Below are 13100 nucleotides of genomic sequence, written 5' to 3' on the forward strand. Positions count from 1 at the left end.
TGCCGGGGAAGTGACGTCATCGTGGCCGGCGGCAGTGATGTCATTACATCAGCCAGAAGTGACGTTACACCGTGAGCCAGAAGTGACGTCGCTGTAGTTCTCGGCGAGCAGCGCTGGTGAGGGTGGGGGCTGGTACAGGTGCTCAGGGCACATGCTGCGATAGTCACTGGCAGGGCCGGATGTTACACCGTCGAAGTCGGGGAAGACGGAAGTCGAAGCGGGAACAATGGCACTGCCCAGCACGCACACGTGGAGGGGTCTGCGAGTGAGGTGGAGACGTCATAGAGGGCTGCTGAGCTGCCTGCTGGTTTTGAGAGACACAGTTTAGCGAAATGGCCTTTCTTGCCGCATTGGGAACAATACTGGTTCCTAGCCGGGCAGTTTTGGCGCAATCGTCAGTCTGACCCACACCAGGACCCACAGTACTTACAGGGGCACCTACCACAGCGATGTTTTCCTCCCCAGCTTGGTCTGGGACTGCAGGTGCAGTGTGAGAGGGCCATGAGGGAGCCTGGGGGAACCTCGAATCGAAAGTTTCGACGTGCAGGTCTGCCGCTTCCAGGGTTTGGACCACTTCCACTGTCTTGGTTAGGACATAGATATTGTCATCCAGCAGCTTTTGCCAGATGGCCCTCGAGCGTAGTCCTCGGACGAAGGCGTCCCAGATCAGCCTCTCGACCTCCTCTGCACCTTCCCGGGTTCAGCCGGGCCAACTCTCACAGGTGTCCCAGGTAAGACTCAGTCGTCTCCCCAGGTTGCTGGGCTTGGGTGTTGAGGAGGTACCTTGCACAAACCACATTCATGGGGGGCTTGTACAAGTTCTCGAGAGTGTCCATTGCGCTCTTGTACGTGGAGCAGCCTTTGGTTGCCTGGAAGGCGTGGGGACCCAGCTTTGACTGGAGTAGGACCAACCTCTTCTGATCTGAGACCAGGATGCCGCCCTCGTGTGCCTTGATGGCTGCCTCAACCGCATGCTACCAGATCTCGAAGCGTGTCTGGGCTTCCGGGTGGGGTGGGTCGACTTCAAGGCTCCCTGCGCTCAGGAGTTTTCCATGGCAGCCGTAGGAAAATTTTGTGGATAAAATTGTAGTGCGCTGTTAGCCAGAATTAGACACAAACAAGGTAAAGAATGAACAACAGATTTCCACAGAGCCAGGCTGGCTGTGGCTGCAGCAACTCAGTGTGAGGCCTCTGGAGGCCGGCGCAGGCTTATATCCCGGAGGATGATTGAAACCTGACCGGGTGGGGCTTGATCCCTTCAGGCCGAGTGATTGGCAGCCAACCAGGTGTTGTCCTGTCCCCTTACAATCCTGCAGGTACAGAGGTTGCCCCCTGCAGTAGGACGGTGGTGGACCACCACAAGAACCACTGCTCTAAATTGAACCTCCAGTAAAACAGGAATGTCTGCAGACCCCGCAGTTGAAATAAAAACTCGATGCTGGAGAAACTCAGCAGGTCAAACAGTGACCTTTATGTAGCAAATGTAAAGACTCATAAAGATTCGGGCTTGAGCCCTTCGTCAAGGAATGAGCGGGTGCCTGAACAAAATGGGGGTGAAGGGAGGGAGTAGGGGGAGTACCACGGTCCCACAGGCAGGAGGTAATAGGTGGATAAGGGAGGAAGGGCACAACAGCTCACAATAGGTGGGGGCAATGGCTCTGTGAATGGAGATGGAAGGAAGCTGGAGGGATGGGGGAAGAACAGGGAGTGGGCTGGCAGAAACCGGAGAAGTTGATGCTGATGCCGTCCGGATGGAGTGCGGCCAGACAGGAAATCAAGAGTTGCTCCTCTGATTTGCGGGTGGGCTTGGCTGGGCAGTGCACGAGGCCATGGGCAGACGTGAACGTGGGAGTGGGCCACCAGGACACCCCCATCACTGACGTGGAGAGGAAGTGACCTGCGCCTGGTCTCTCTGGTGGGGGCAAGGCCGCCACGAGAGCATCGGCTGCAGTAGATGATCCCCGCAGATTCAACCTTGAGATGGAGGAAAGTAGGCAGGCATGGCTGGGGCCCACACATGGCTGCCCCCTCCACTTGGAGAAAGTGGGATGAGTCAAAGGAGAAGTTATTGAGGGTGATGGAGGAGGCTGGTTTGGTCTGTTGTTAAGAAAGTTAACCTCCAGGTTGAATCGGTGGTGAAAAAGGCCTTCATTTCTAGAGAAGCAGGGACGTGATGACGAGGTCTCATGGAGGACGGGATACAGTTTGGGGACCTTATTTAAGAGAGGGTTCAGCGAAGTCTTTCAAGGAAAGAGCCCATGACAAACGTTTGTTGGCTCTTTGTACACCTTGGAGTTCAGAGGAAGGACCTCATGGAAGCATTTTGAACGTTGAAAGGCCTGGACTGAGTAGACAATCAAGGAGCCTAGGACAAAGGGGGCACAACTTCAGGACTGAAAGGCGCCCAGAGATGCAGATGGATGTCTTTGGCCAGAACCTCTGGACTTTGCTGCCCCGGGTGGCTGGGTGCTCTCTTTGGAAAATGGCGGCCAACGGGGTTGCGGCGACCACTTTGACTCCCTGCGACGGTCAAACCCCCAGCCTTACATGGTTTGATGGCGATCGAGAAGCACTCGAGGAACTTAGAATGCATGACCTGGAGTTTCAAACTAGAGGATCAGACTGATAAGGGGCTGAGCAGGTTTTAACGGACTGAAGGAAGAGAGCCGGTCTGCAGCAAACCTCGAAGTGGATTGATGGAGATGTAACGGAAGCTGTCGCAGATGCAAGAGAAGCGATCAGAAACGCTGTGCGTGAAGACAGAGGCGTAGTAAGTACCTTGACACGGATTCTACATTTTATTAATAATTTTTTAATATATGTATAAAGACGTTTTGTATACATGCATTGAATACTGTTTCGCCAGGTTGAACTGGTAAAATCAGAGAATAATAATTTCAAATGTGGAGGCTGGGTCATTGGGCGTATTTAAGGCAGAGGTTCTTGATTAGCCAGGGCATCAAAGGTTATGGGGAGAAGGCCAGGCAGTGGGGAAAATGGATCAGCTCATGATTAAATGGCAGGGTAGATATGATGGGCTGATCCTCTGCCTCGTTAAAGAATGTCAGACCCAGGAGTAGACAGGACTGACCCACGAGGGGACGGAACTGACCTGTGAGGAGACGGGACTGACCTGTGAGGAGACGGGACTGACCTGTGAGGAGACGGGACTGACCCGCTGACCTGCAAGAGGGTGACATCTGACCCCTTGACCTGCTAGGGGACAGGACTGACTCATTGACCTACTAGCGGACGGGACTGACCCACTGACATGTGAGGGGCCAGGACTGGCCAGACCTGTCATTCAGTGCCCCCTGCCCCAGGATACAGAATGCACAGGGAACTCTGCCTCATTCAGCCCTTACTCCATCTGGGCCGTCCATGAATCCATCCGGCACGGATGGCATAGCGGTCAGCGCAATGCCTTTACAGTGGCAGTGAACAGGACTGGGATTCGAATCCCACACTGTCTGTAGGGAGTTTGTGTCTCCATGGGTTTTCCCTTGGGGCTCCAGTTTCCTCCCACCCTTCAAAATGTAATGGGGGAGGTTGTAGGTTAATTGGGGGGCATGGGCTCGTGGACCGAAAGGGCCCGTTACCGCGCTGTCTGTCAACAATGAAGTTTAAAAATTACCTGAGCACTCTGCCTCAATGGCCATGGGTTCAGTGGCCAGTGGGGGAAATGAGGACAGGCCCATATGTCTGTGCAGTTGGCCTGGGTTTGCCTTGCAGACGTGGGCATCAGGCGGATGTGACCCACTGAGATGGAAGGTCATTGGCTCCTGTCCCAACATACACATAATAATCCAGCGAGTCAATCCTTGCACAGGTCAGGGTGTGGAATTACAGAGTGATGAGTGGGGGTGGGGTTCCTTCAGGAATCTGATAACAGTAGAAACAAAACTATCTGTGAAGCGGATGGTGAGGATCACCTTGAGGGTGGGACCAATGTGTTGGCGGCTTTCCCGAGGAGGTGGGAGGTGTAGACACAGTCGATGGAAGGGAAGAGGTGTGACAGAGAGGATGGGGGTGTGCGATAGAGAGGATGGGGGTGTGATGGAGGGGAGGGGTTGTGATGGGATGGGGTGTGTGATTGATGGAGGGGGGTGTGACGGAGGAGAGTGGGTGTGTGATGGAGGGGAGGGGGTGTGTGATGGAGGGGTGAGGGAGGGAGGTGGGTGAGGGTCTAAATGGACACAGGTGGGAATTTTCTGTCCTTTGCAGTGACCCACCGACAGGAGGTTGTCGACCCAGACCCTGTGGACGTTGTTGAGGGATGGAGGGAGCTGTCAAATTCCCTCAGGCCTCCGGAGGTTAGCATGCTGGGTTCGGAGGACCTGTACCTCTCCTCATCCACCGTCCCCCACTCCCCCTGCCCCCTGAGGGTCACGACCTAGCCTAGTCGTCGTTTTATACATGGACATTGACCTGTGACCCCTGCCCTGGCCCCTTGGTTTCACCCCTCCCCCTCCCTCCAGGGAGGCCTGAGGCCCAGCTCAAGTGTTCCCTCGTACACGGTCATGGCCGTCACTCTCCGTGTTGGTGGTCAGTGCCATCTTCATTGCCTGGATCCCCAGGCTCCTCTGGAAGGTCTCTGTGGCGAAGTAGTAGGAGAGGGGGTCGAGCACAGTGTTGGAGCAGGCCAAGGGCACGGCAGCCAGGTAGGCCGCGAGCAGCCTGTCCTTCTGGCTGGGCCACACCTTCAGCAGCAGCAGTAGGACGTGGTAGGGCAAGAAGCAGACGGTGAAGATGACCACGTTGGCTACCACCATGTTACGGATCTTGCGCCAGTCGATGTAGTCCATGCGGGCGGCTGAGCTGCGGCGCACGGTGCGCATCAGGGCCAGTGAGCAGGCCAGGATGGTGGCCAGGGGCAGGCCACAGCCCACCAGCAGAGTGAAGGCCAAGGTGGTGGGCTGGGTGATATAGTTGGGCCTCTGGTCGAAGCAGAGGATGCAGGAGGCGTTGAGGTGGCGTGGCGCCAACTTGATGTGGAGGTACGGAGGCAGGCTGGCGCCAACCACGAGCACCCACACCCCCACGCTGTACCAATGAGCCTGGCGTCGGAGCCGACTCAGGACGGACTTCATGGGGAAGCAGACAGCCACGCAGCGATCCAGGCTGATGCAGGTAAGGAAGAAGATGCTGGCGTACATGTTGACCAGGAAGATGAGGCCGGTGAGCTCACACAGGAGCTGCGGGAAGGGCTGGCGGAGAATGTAGAAAGAACAGCGGATGGGCAGTGAGGCCACCAGGAGCAGGTCGGCGCAGGCCAGGTTCTTCATGTAGACTGTGGTCTGCGAGCGGATCTGGGTGAAGCGGAAGAAGAAGACCAGGGCCAGGGAGTTGAGCACGAGGCCTGCCACGAAGGTGAGTCCGAAGGCCGCCGCGTACACCGGGTCACTCCACAAGCTGCCCTTGCTGCAGTTCCCATTCATCCTGGCCAGGACGGGGGGGAGGGTGGCAACCTGCGGCAGAGGGCAGAGGTCAGTCGGGGAGGTGGCCTCTCACTCTGGACCCCTCACTTTTGCTCCCCCTCCCACTTACACCCTCACCCCTGCACCTCTGCTCCCCTCCCTCTCCCCTTCCCCCCTCTCTTCCCCATCCACCCTCTCCTCTTCCCCCTCCCTGTGACAGAATTATATAATGTTCTCTATCTTTTTTTCAGTAGTTGTGTTGTGGGTTTGGACTCGGGGACACACGGACACACAGTTACACTCAGAGAGCAGCCACTTTCGGAGTCGCCAAGTCTGGTCAGGGACCCTAATAAAACGAGAAGGGTTTGTTCCTTGGAAAATCTTGGACAATGGGGTTGCTCAAGGAGGTCATCCAATTAAACAAAAGACTTTGCTTGTTTACCTCTGTGGTTAGACTGGAAACTCAGATGGCAGCTGTGTTTACAAGGAAGCCATTTACTGGTTTGTCAGCAGACAGCTCGGAGGCACCTGCTCATAAAGCGTTTGGAAGAGAGAAACTTCAAAAGGCATGAATTATGACTGGTGATGTTTACCGTCCTGTAGGTAACTGATACATTATCAATAACTCCAAAGGACTGGAAGTTGCCAGACTTATATCCTCATAAGAGTGAACGCACACTCATGTTGCTGGCCTGATTCCAGGGATTGTACTGGAGGACAGACTTGAGCGTAACCGCCTTTATTCCAAGGGGGAGGAGTCACAGGGTTTGTCTGCAGGGAGGTGGGCCGGCCATACACACAGAGATAGTCAAATGGAACCAAGAGCATTACTGTGGTATCACAACATCCACCTCCTCTTTTAAAAGGAAGTCCGGGGGGGGGGGGATGTCAGTGTCCATCACAAATTCAGCCAGTCCAGTGGTCTTGTGATGATGCATGTCAGCAGTTTCCAGTGAACTGGGGTGGGGGTAGGGTACCAGGGTATGTAGTTGTTGTTCGTGGTAGTAGGGCTCAATGGGTGGTCAGTCACGGTCTTGGGATCACCCGCGCACGCCAGGCCCCAGATGGAGACAGAGTCCTTGTGCCCATCTAGATATGCCATGTGGGCATATTGGGAATTGGCATGGAGAAGATGGTCCTTTTGGGGGGGAGTCACGTGATGGAGTAGTGGCCGGTCGGGGAACTCCAGCCCTCTCCAGAAAAGTTAAAAAAAGATAGAGGAAAAGCAAAGGCACAAACTTAAAAACCAAAACAAAGTGAAAGTAAAAGTGTGAAGAAAATGGCAGCGAAGAAAGAAAAACCAAAAACAACGGGAAGAAAAGAAGAAGGAAAGACGTCGGAAGAAGAAGGTGAAGGCCTTACCTGTCCGAAGAGGCCCGCCGCGGAGAGAGAAGCCCGCTCCCTCAGGTCCGTGAAGGTCCCGGGCTCGGGACTACAAAAATGGCTCGCAGAGCCGAGTAAAAGTGCGCAACCGCGCATGAAAAAAAACACACTGACGGGAGGGGGAAACAGCTGCGGAGTCGATCTCCACAGCTGAGAGAGACACCTGCAGCACAGCAGCAGGTGCAGAACACAGACAATAACGACAACAAGAAAGAAGAGGGTAAAAAGAAAACAAGGAAACAACAGATGGTCAACCCAGAGGAAGAAGAAGAAGAACAGAAAGAAGTGGAAGAAGAAGAGAAAAGCAAGACAATGGATGTAGCTTTTTTTAAAGAATATATGGAATCAGTGAAAGAATGGCAATTACAAGAATTTAATGAGATAAAAAGAAGAATTAAGAATGCAGAAGAAAGAATGAATAAAATGGAAGTGGCCATATCAGAATTGGCAAAAAGAGTGGAAAATATGGAAAAACGAGAAACATTTGTAGATATGGAAGTAAAAGACTTAAAAGAGAAATTAGAAGAATCTAATAAAAAAGCTAAAGAAGCACAGGAGCTGTTAGCTCAGAAGATAGATATAATAGAAAACTATAATAGAAGAAATAATATAAAGATAGTGGGCCTTAAGGAAGATGAAGAAGGCAAGAATATGAGAGAATTTATAAAAGATTGGATCCCCAGGGTCCTGGGAAGACCAGAATTACAGGAAGAAATGGAAATAGAGAGGGCACATAGAACTTTAGCCCCGAAACCACAACCGCAGCAAAAACCAAGATCTATTTTAGTAAAATTCTTAAGATATACAACAAGAGAAAATATATTGGAGCAAGCAATGAAGAAAGTAAGAGAGGACAAAAAGCCACTGGAATATAAAGGTCAAAAAAATTTTTTCTATCCAGATATAAGTTTTGAACTCCTGAAGAAGAGGAAGGAGTTCAATACAGCGAAAACGATCTTATGGAAAAAAGGATATAACTTTATGTTAAGGTACCCAGCTGTATTTAAAATAATTATTCCAGGGCAACAAAACAGACTATTCTCGGATCCAGAGGAAGCAAGGAAATCTGCAGAACAACTACAAAACAAGCAGAGAGATGAAGACATGTAATAAGAGTAAAAGTGACCACGATCTATATGTATGTGTGTAAAGGGGTATATGTGTGTGTATATATATAGTGTGCATACATGAATGTATCCGTATTTAGAGGAAAATATATAGAGTATAGACAAGAATTAATAAGGGAGGGAAATGGAATAGAGGGAATAAGGAGGGAATTAAAAGAGTGACCTTTGTTACATATGAAAATTGAAATCTTTTCTGGGGGGGGCTGGGTAGGGAGGAGTTACGGTCACTGCAAAATCAGCTGACGTTTGCGAGTGAATTCGCAAATCCAAATGGAGAGGGGATATGTGGTTGTCCGACAAGGGATAAAGGACAACTCAGGAGGGGGAGGGGAGAATGGGGTTAAAGAAGTTTTAAATAGGAGAATAGGGAAAATGTTTGATGTTTTAGAAATGTTGTCTTATAAAGTGTTCAAAACAAGAAAGCAGAAATGGATAAGAAGGAAAGGTAATGATGGAGAAACGGAAAGGGAAGATAAACAAAGTATAAAATGGCTACGCTGAACTATATGACTTTAAATATTAATGGAATACATAACCAAATTAAAAGGAAGAAACTGCTAAATTTACTGAAAAAAGAAAAAATTGAGATAGCATTTGTGCAAGAAACACATTTAACTGAAATTGAGCACAAGAAATTAAAGAGAGATTGGATAGGACATGTAACAGCAGCGTCATATAATTCAAAAGCAAGAGGAGTAGCTATATTAATTAGTAAAAATGTGCCAATTAAAATAGAAGAGGAAATAATAGATCCAGCAGGGAGATATGTAATGATAAAATGTCAGATATATTCGGAGTTTTGGAATCTACTCAATGTATATTCTCCTAACGAAGAAGATCAAAAGTTTATGCAAGGTATTTTTTTGAAGATAGCAGATACGCAAGGGAACATATTAATAGGAGGGGATTTCAACCTGAATTTCGATTCAAATATGGACAAAACTGGGAAAAAAATTAACAGAAAGAACAAAGTAACCATATTTATAATTAAATCGATGCAAGAAATGCAACTTTTGGATATATGGAGGAAACAACACCCAAAGGAAAAGGAATATTCATATTACTCGGCTAGACATAAAACATACTCAAGAATAGACCTATTTTTGTTATCAGCTCGTATGCAAGATAGAGTAAGAAAAACAGAATATAAAGCTAGAATATTATCGGACCATTCACCCTTAATATTGACAATCAAGTTAGAGGACATCCCTCCAAGAATGTATAGATGGAGATTAAACTCCATGTTACTCAAAAGGCAGGATTTTAGAGAATTCATTGAAAGACAAATTAAAATGTATTTTGAAATAAACACGGAGTCAGTGAAAGATAAGTTTATACTATGGGATGCAATGAAAGCGTTCATTAGAGGGCAAATAATAAGTTATGTAACCAAGATGAAGAAGGACTATAATCAGGAAACAGAGCAGTTGGAAAGGGAAATAGTAAATATAGAAAAAGAATTAGCAATGAAGGAAGATACAACTAACAGAAGAGAATTGGCAGATAAAAAAATAAAATATGAAACACTACAAACATTTAAGGTGGAGAAGAATATAATGAAGACAAAACAGAAATATTGTGAACTAGGGGAAAAAACCCACAAAATTCTAGCATGGCAGCTTAAGACAGAACAAGCTAAGAAAATGGTATTGGCATCAAGGAAAAAAGACAAACAAATCACATATAATCCAAAGGAGATCAAGGAAAACTTTAGAGAATTCTATGAACAATTATACCAAACTGAAAACGAAGGGAAAGAAGGGAAAATAGATGAATTTCTAACTAAAATTGAACTACCAAAACTACAAATAGAGGAACAAAATAAATTAACAGAACCATTTGGAATAGTGGAAATACAAGAGATAATAAAAAAATTACCAAATAATAAAACACCAGGAGAGGATGGATTCCCAATAGAATTCTATAAAACATTTAAAGATTTATTAATTCCTCCCTTCCTGGAAGTAATCAAACAGATTGATAAAACACAAAGCTTACCATATTCATGTAAAACAGCAATAATTACAGTAATACTAAAGCAAGGGAAAGATCCACTCGCACCAGCGTCATATAGACCAATATCTTTACTTAACACGGATTATAAGATAATAGCTAAACTATTAGCAAACAGATTAGCAGAGTATGTACCGAAAATGGTAAATCTAGACCAAACTGGATTTATTAAAAAAAGACGCACAACAGACAATATTTGTAAATTTATTAACTTAATTCATGCAGTAGAAGGGAGTAAAGCGCCAACAGTAGCAGTTGCTTTAGACGCAGAGAAGGCCTTTGATAGAGTAGAATGGAATTATTTATTCAAAGTACAACAAAAATTCAGTTTACCAGAGAAGTATATTAATTGGATTAAAGCATTATATAAGGGACCATTGGCGAAAGTGACAGTAAATGGATATATATCAAAGCAATTTAACTTAAGCAGGTCAACACGGCAGGGATGCCCACTATCACCTTTATTGTTCGCGTTAGCTATAGAACCACTAGCAGAATTGATAAGAACAGAAAATAATATAAAAGTGATAAATCGGAAGATAATTTGAAAATACAACAATGGTATATAGAAATTAATAAATGTATTCCATTAGAAAAAATAACATATAGTTTAAGAAATAATATTGAAATATTTGAACAAATATGGGAGTCTTACATGAAACACAATAGCGAAAACCTACCGGGGACATTCACTACCTAAATTAACGAAAGGAGAAGCAAATGAAAAGAATTGACTCAGTGGAATTTCTTGTTTATTTTTATTGAATGACAACATTGTTTGACTGGTTTAATATATCCTAGATTTTGTACTTTAAATGGATGGCAGGGGGGAGGTAGGGAGGGTGGGATGGGAGGAGGTGGGGGGGGGGAGAAAATGGCACTGTATATATTTGAAAAGGAAAAAGTATGTATCATGGTTAATGGGATTTATGGTGTGAAAAAAAATTAAAAAAAAAAGAGAAGATGGTTCTTTTTGACCTGTGGGTTGGTCTTGTGGCATGTCCCGTTCCTCCTGAGTAGGACCTGTCCTGGCAGTGTGGACTTCCTGGGGAGGGAAAACATACATTCACGTGGCTTGGTGTTGGTGGCTGTACACAGGAGGGATCTAATCATGTGGAGCGCCTTGGGGAGGACCTCTTGGCAAAGGGAAACGAACAGGCCTTTTGATTTCAGGCCTAGAATGACTGCCTTCCAAACAGTGGCGATCTCCCTTTCCACCTGGCTGTTCCCCCGGAGGTTGTAACTTGTTCTGCTGCTGGTGAAGCCTGGCCGACAGGTACTGACACAACTCATCGCTCATGAAGGAGGACCCCTGGTCGCTGTGGATGTAGCTCGAGTACCCGAGTAGTATGAAGATGTTGCGCAGTGCTTTTATGATCGTGGCCCTGGTCATGTTTGGGCAGGGGATGGCGAATGGGAGCTAGGGTGCTGAGATGGTACACATTTCAGTTCGAGGAGGACAGGGGGCCTCTTGAAATCCATGCTCAGACGTTTGGGTGGCCTTGATCAGGTGTGACCTGTTGGGCTTGTAGAAGCATGGCTTGTGCTCAGCATAGACCCAGCAGTTTCTGGACAATGTCCTGGCGTAGGGGAGGTTTCGGGCTTTGACAAAGAGAAAAAGCCTGGTGACCCCAGGGTGGCAGAGGTCATTGTGGAGGACTTGGGAGTCGTTCGGACTGCGTGCTGGGTCATGTCCCCCGGGACAGGGCATCTGGAGGCTCGTTGAGATCTCATAGTTTGAGGTGGAGAGTTCAATTCTCCACCTGAGAATCTTATCGTTTTTGATTTTACCCCACTGCTTATTATTCAACATAAAAGTGACTGCACATTGGTCGGTCAACAGGGTAAATCTTTCTCTGGCCAGATAGAGCCGCTCTGCCTCAACAAAGGACTGGGCCTCCTCTTCGATGGAAGAGAGTCAGTTCTCGGGGTCGTGGAGGGTGCGGGAGAAAATTGCCACAGGTCTGCCGCTAAGGGCAAAGTCACTCTCCACCTCCACCTCGCCCCTGTTGATGTCTTCTCTGATGTGGGTGATGCACCTAAGCTTCCGCCGCCTGGGGGTAGGAGGAGGCCTTCACCGAGGACCAGGCCTTGTCCGTGTAATTGGGTGTAGTGTGAGAAGAAGCCCAGGTACCTTTTCAGGGCCTTCAGACTGTGGGGAAGTGGGAGTTCTAATAGGGGACCCACGGTGTCGGGGGCAATGACTCAATGTTCCACAATGCAGCCAAAGATGGCAGGATGTGACGTGTGGAACAGACATTTGTTATTATTATAGGTGAGGTTGAGAGCCTTTGCCATTGGCAGGAACTTTTATGTTTGCGTCGTGGGCCTGCAGGTCATGGACAGTCACATTGTCCAAATAAGGAAATGGTCTCGACCCTTTGCTCGTCCATTTCCCTCTGAAGAATTGAGGCTCCATTGGTGACTCTGAAGGGGACCCGTAGGAAGTGGTAGAGGTGGCCATCTGTCTCGAACATGGTTTTACTGGTGGTCCTCTGGGCGGATAGGGACCTGGTGGTACTCCGACTTTAGGTCGATGGTGGAGAATACCTGGTATTGGGCTAGCTGATTCACCATGTTGGCATTGCGGGGAAGGGAGTTACACATTCAGTTGTGTGAGGCGGTTGATAGTTTGACTATCAACAATCACCAGGTGGAGTTATTTGACCACCACAACCTGGGCTCTCCAGGAGCTAGAACTAGGTTCAAAGATCCTCTCGGCCAGAAGCCGTTACACCTCTGACTTGATGAATGCCCTGCCTCCCGTGCTGTACCGCCTGCTCTTACAGGCTTACAATCGGGGGTGAGATTGGTGTACAGGGGTGGAGGAGATATCTGGAGGGTTGATAGCCTGCAGGTTGGGTGTGAAGGGAAGATCGCAGTTTGCCGCTTGGGTACGTGCAGAGGGGAGGGTGTGCGGTCTAAAAACTGGTGGTGGCGGACCATGAGGGGAGGGGATTGGGCCTGTCGAACTCCATATTGACGCTCTTGAGGTGGCATTGGAAGCCCAAACCCAGTATCGCGGTCGCGCAGGGCTGTGGTATTACAAGCAGCTTAAAGATTTATATTTCGTGTCTCGTATGGTCACCGTCTCTATGCTGTAGCCGCAGATTTCTGCCAAGTAGGATTTGGAGGCCGTGGAAATCTTGCAACTCGCCAG

At 48.2% G+C, this 13100-nt stretch overlaps 1 protein-coding gene across 6 annotated transcripts in view; it reads right to left on the reverse strand.

Moving 5' to 3' along the window:
- Positions 1–2775: 2775 nt before the first annotated feature.
- Positions 2776–13100, reverse strand: part of LOC138755001 (lysophosphatidic acid receptor 6) — a 48379-nt gene continuing 38054 nt past the window's right edge. For 4 of the 6 annotated variants that reach the window (XM_069920121.1, XM_069920120.1, XM_069920123.1 and 1 more), the window contains one exon: positions 2776–5468. In XM_069920121.1, coding sequence (XP_069776222.1) covers positions 4497–5438 — 942 coding nt within the window. In that variant the 5' untranslated portion in view covers positions 5439–5468 and the 3' untranslated portion in view covers positions 2776–4496. Of the gene's footprint in view, positions 5469–5859; positions 6688–9805; positions 9837–13100 lie in introns of those variants that run through there. The other 2 variants (XM_069920122.1, XM_069920124.1) reach the window with 2 other exon arrangements.

This window comes from Narcine bancroftii, chromosome 2, assembly GCF_036971445.1.
Source record: "Narcine bancroftii isolate sNarBan1 chromosome 2, sNarBan1.hap1, whole genome shotgun sequence".
NCBI lineage: Eukaryota > Metazoa > Chordata > Chondrichthyes > Torpediniformes > Narcinidae > Narcine > Narcine bancroftii.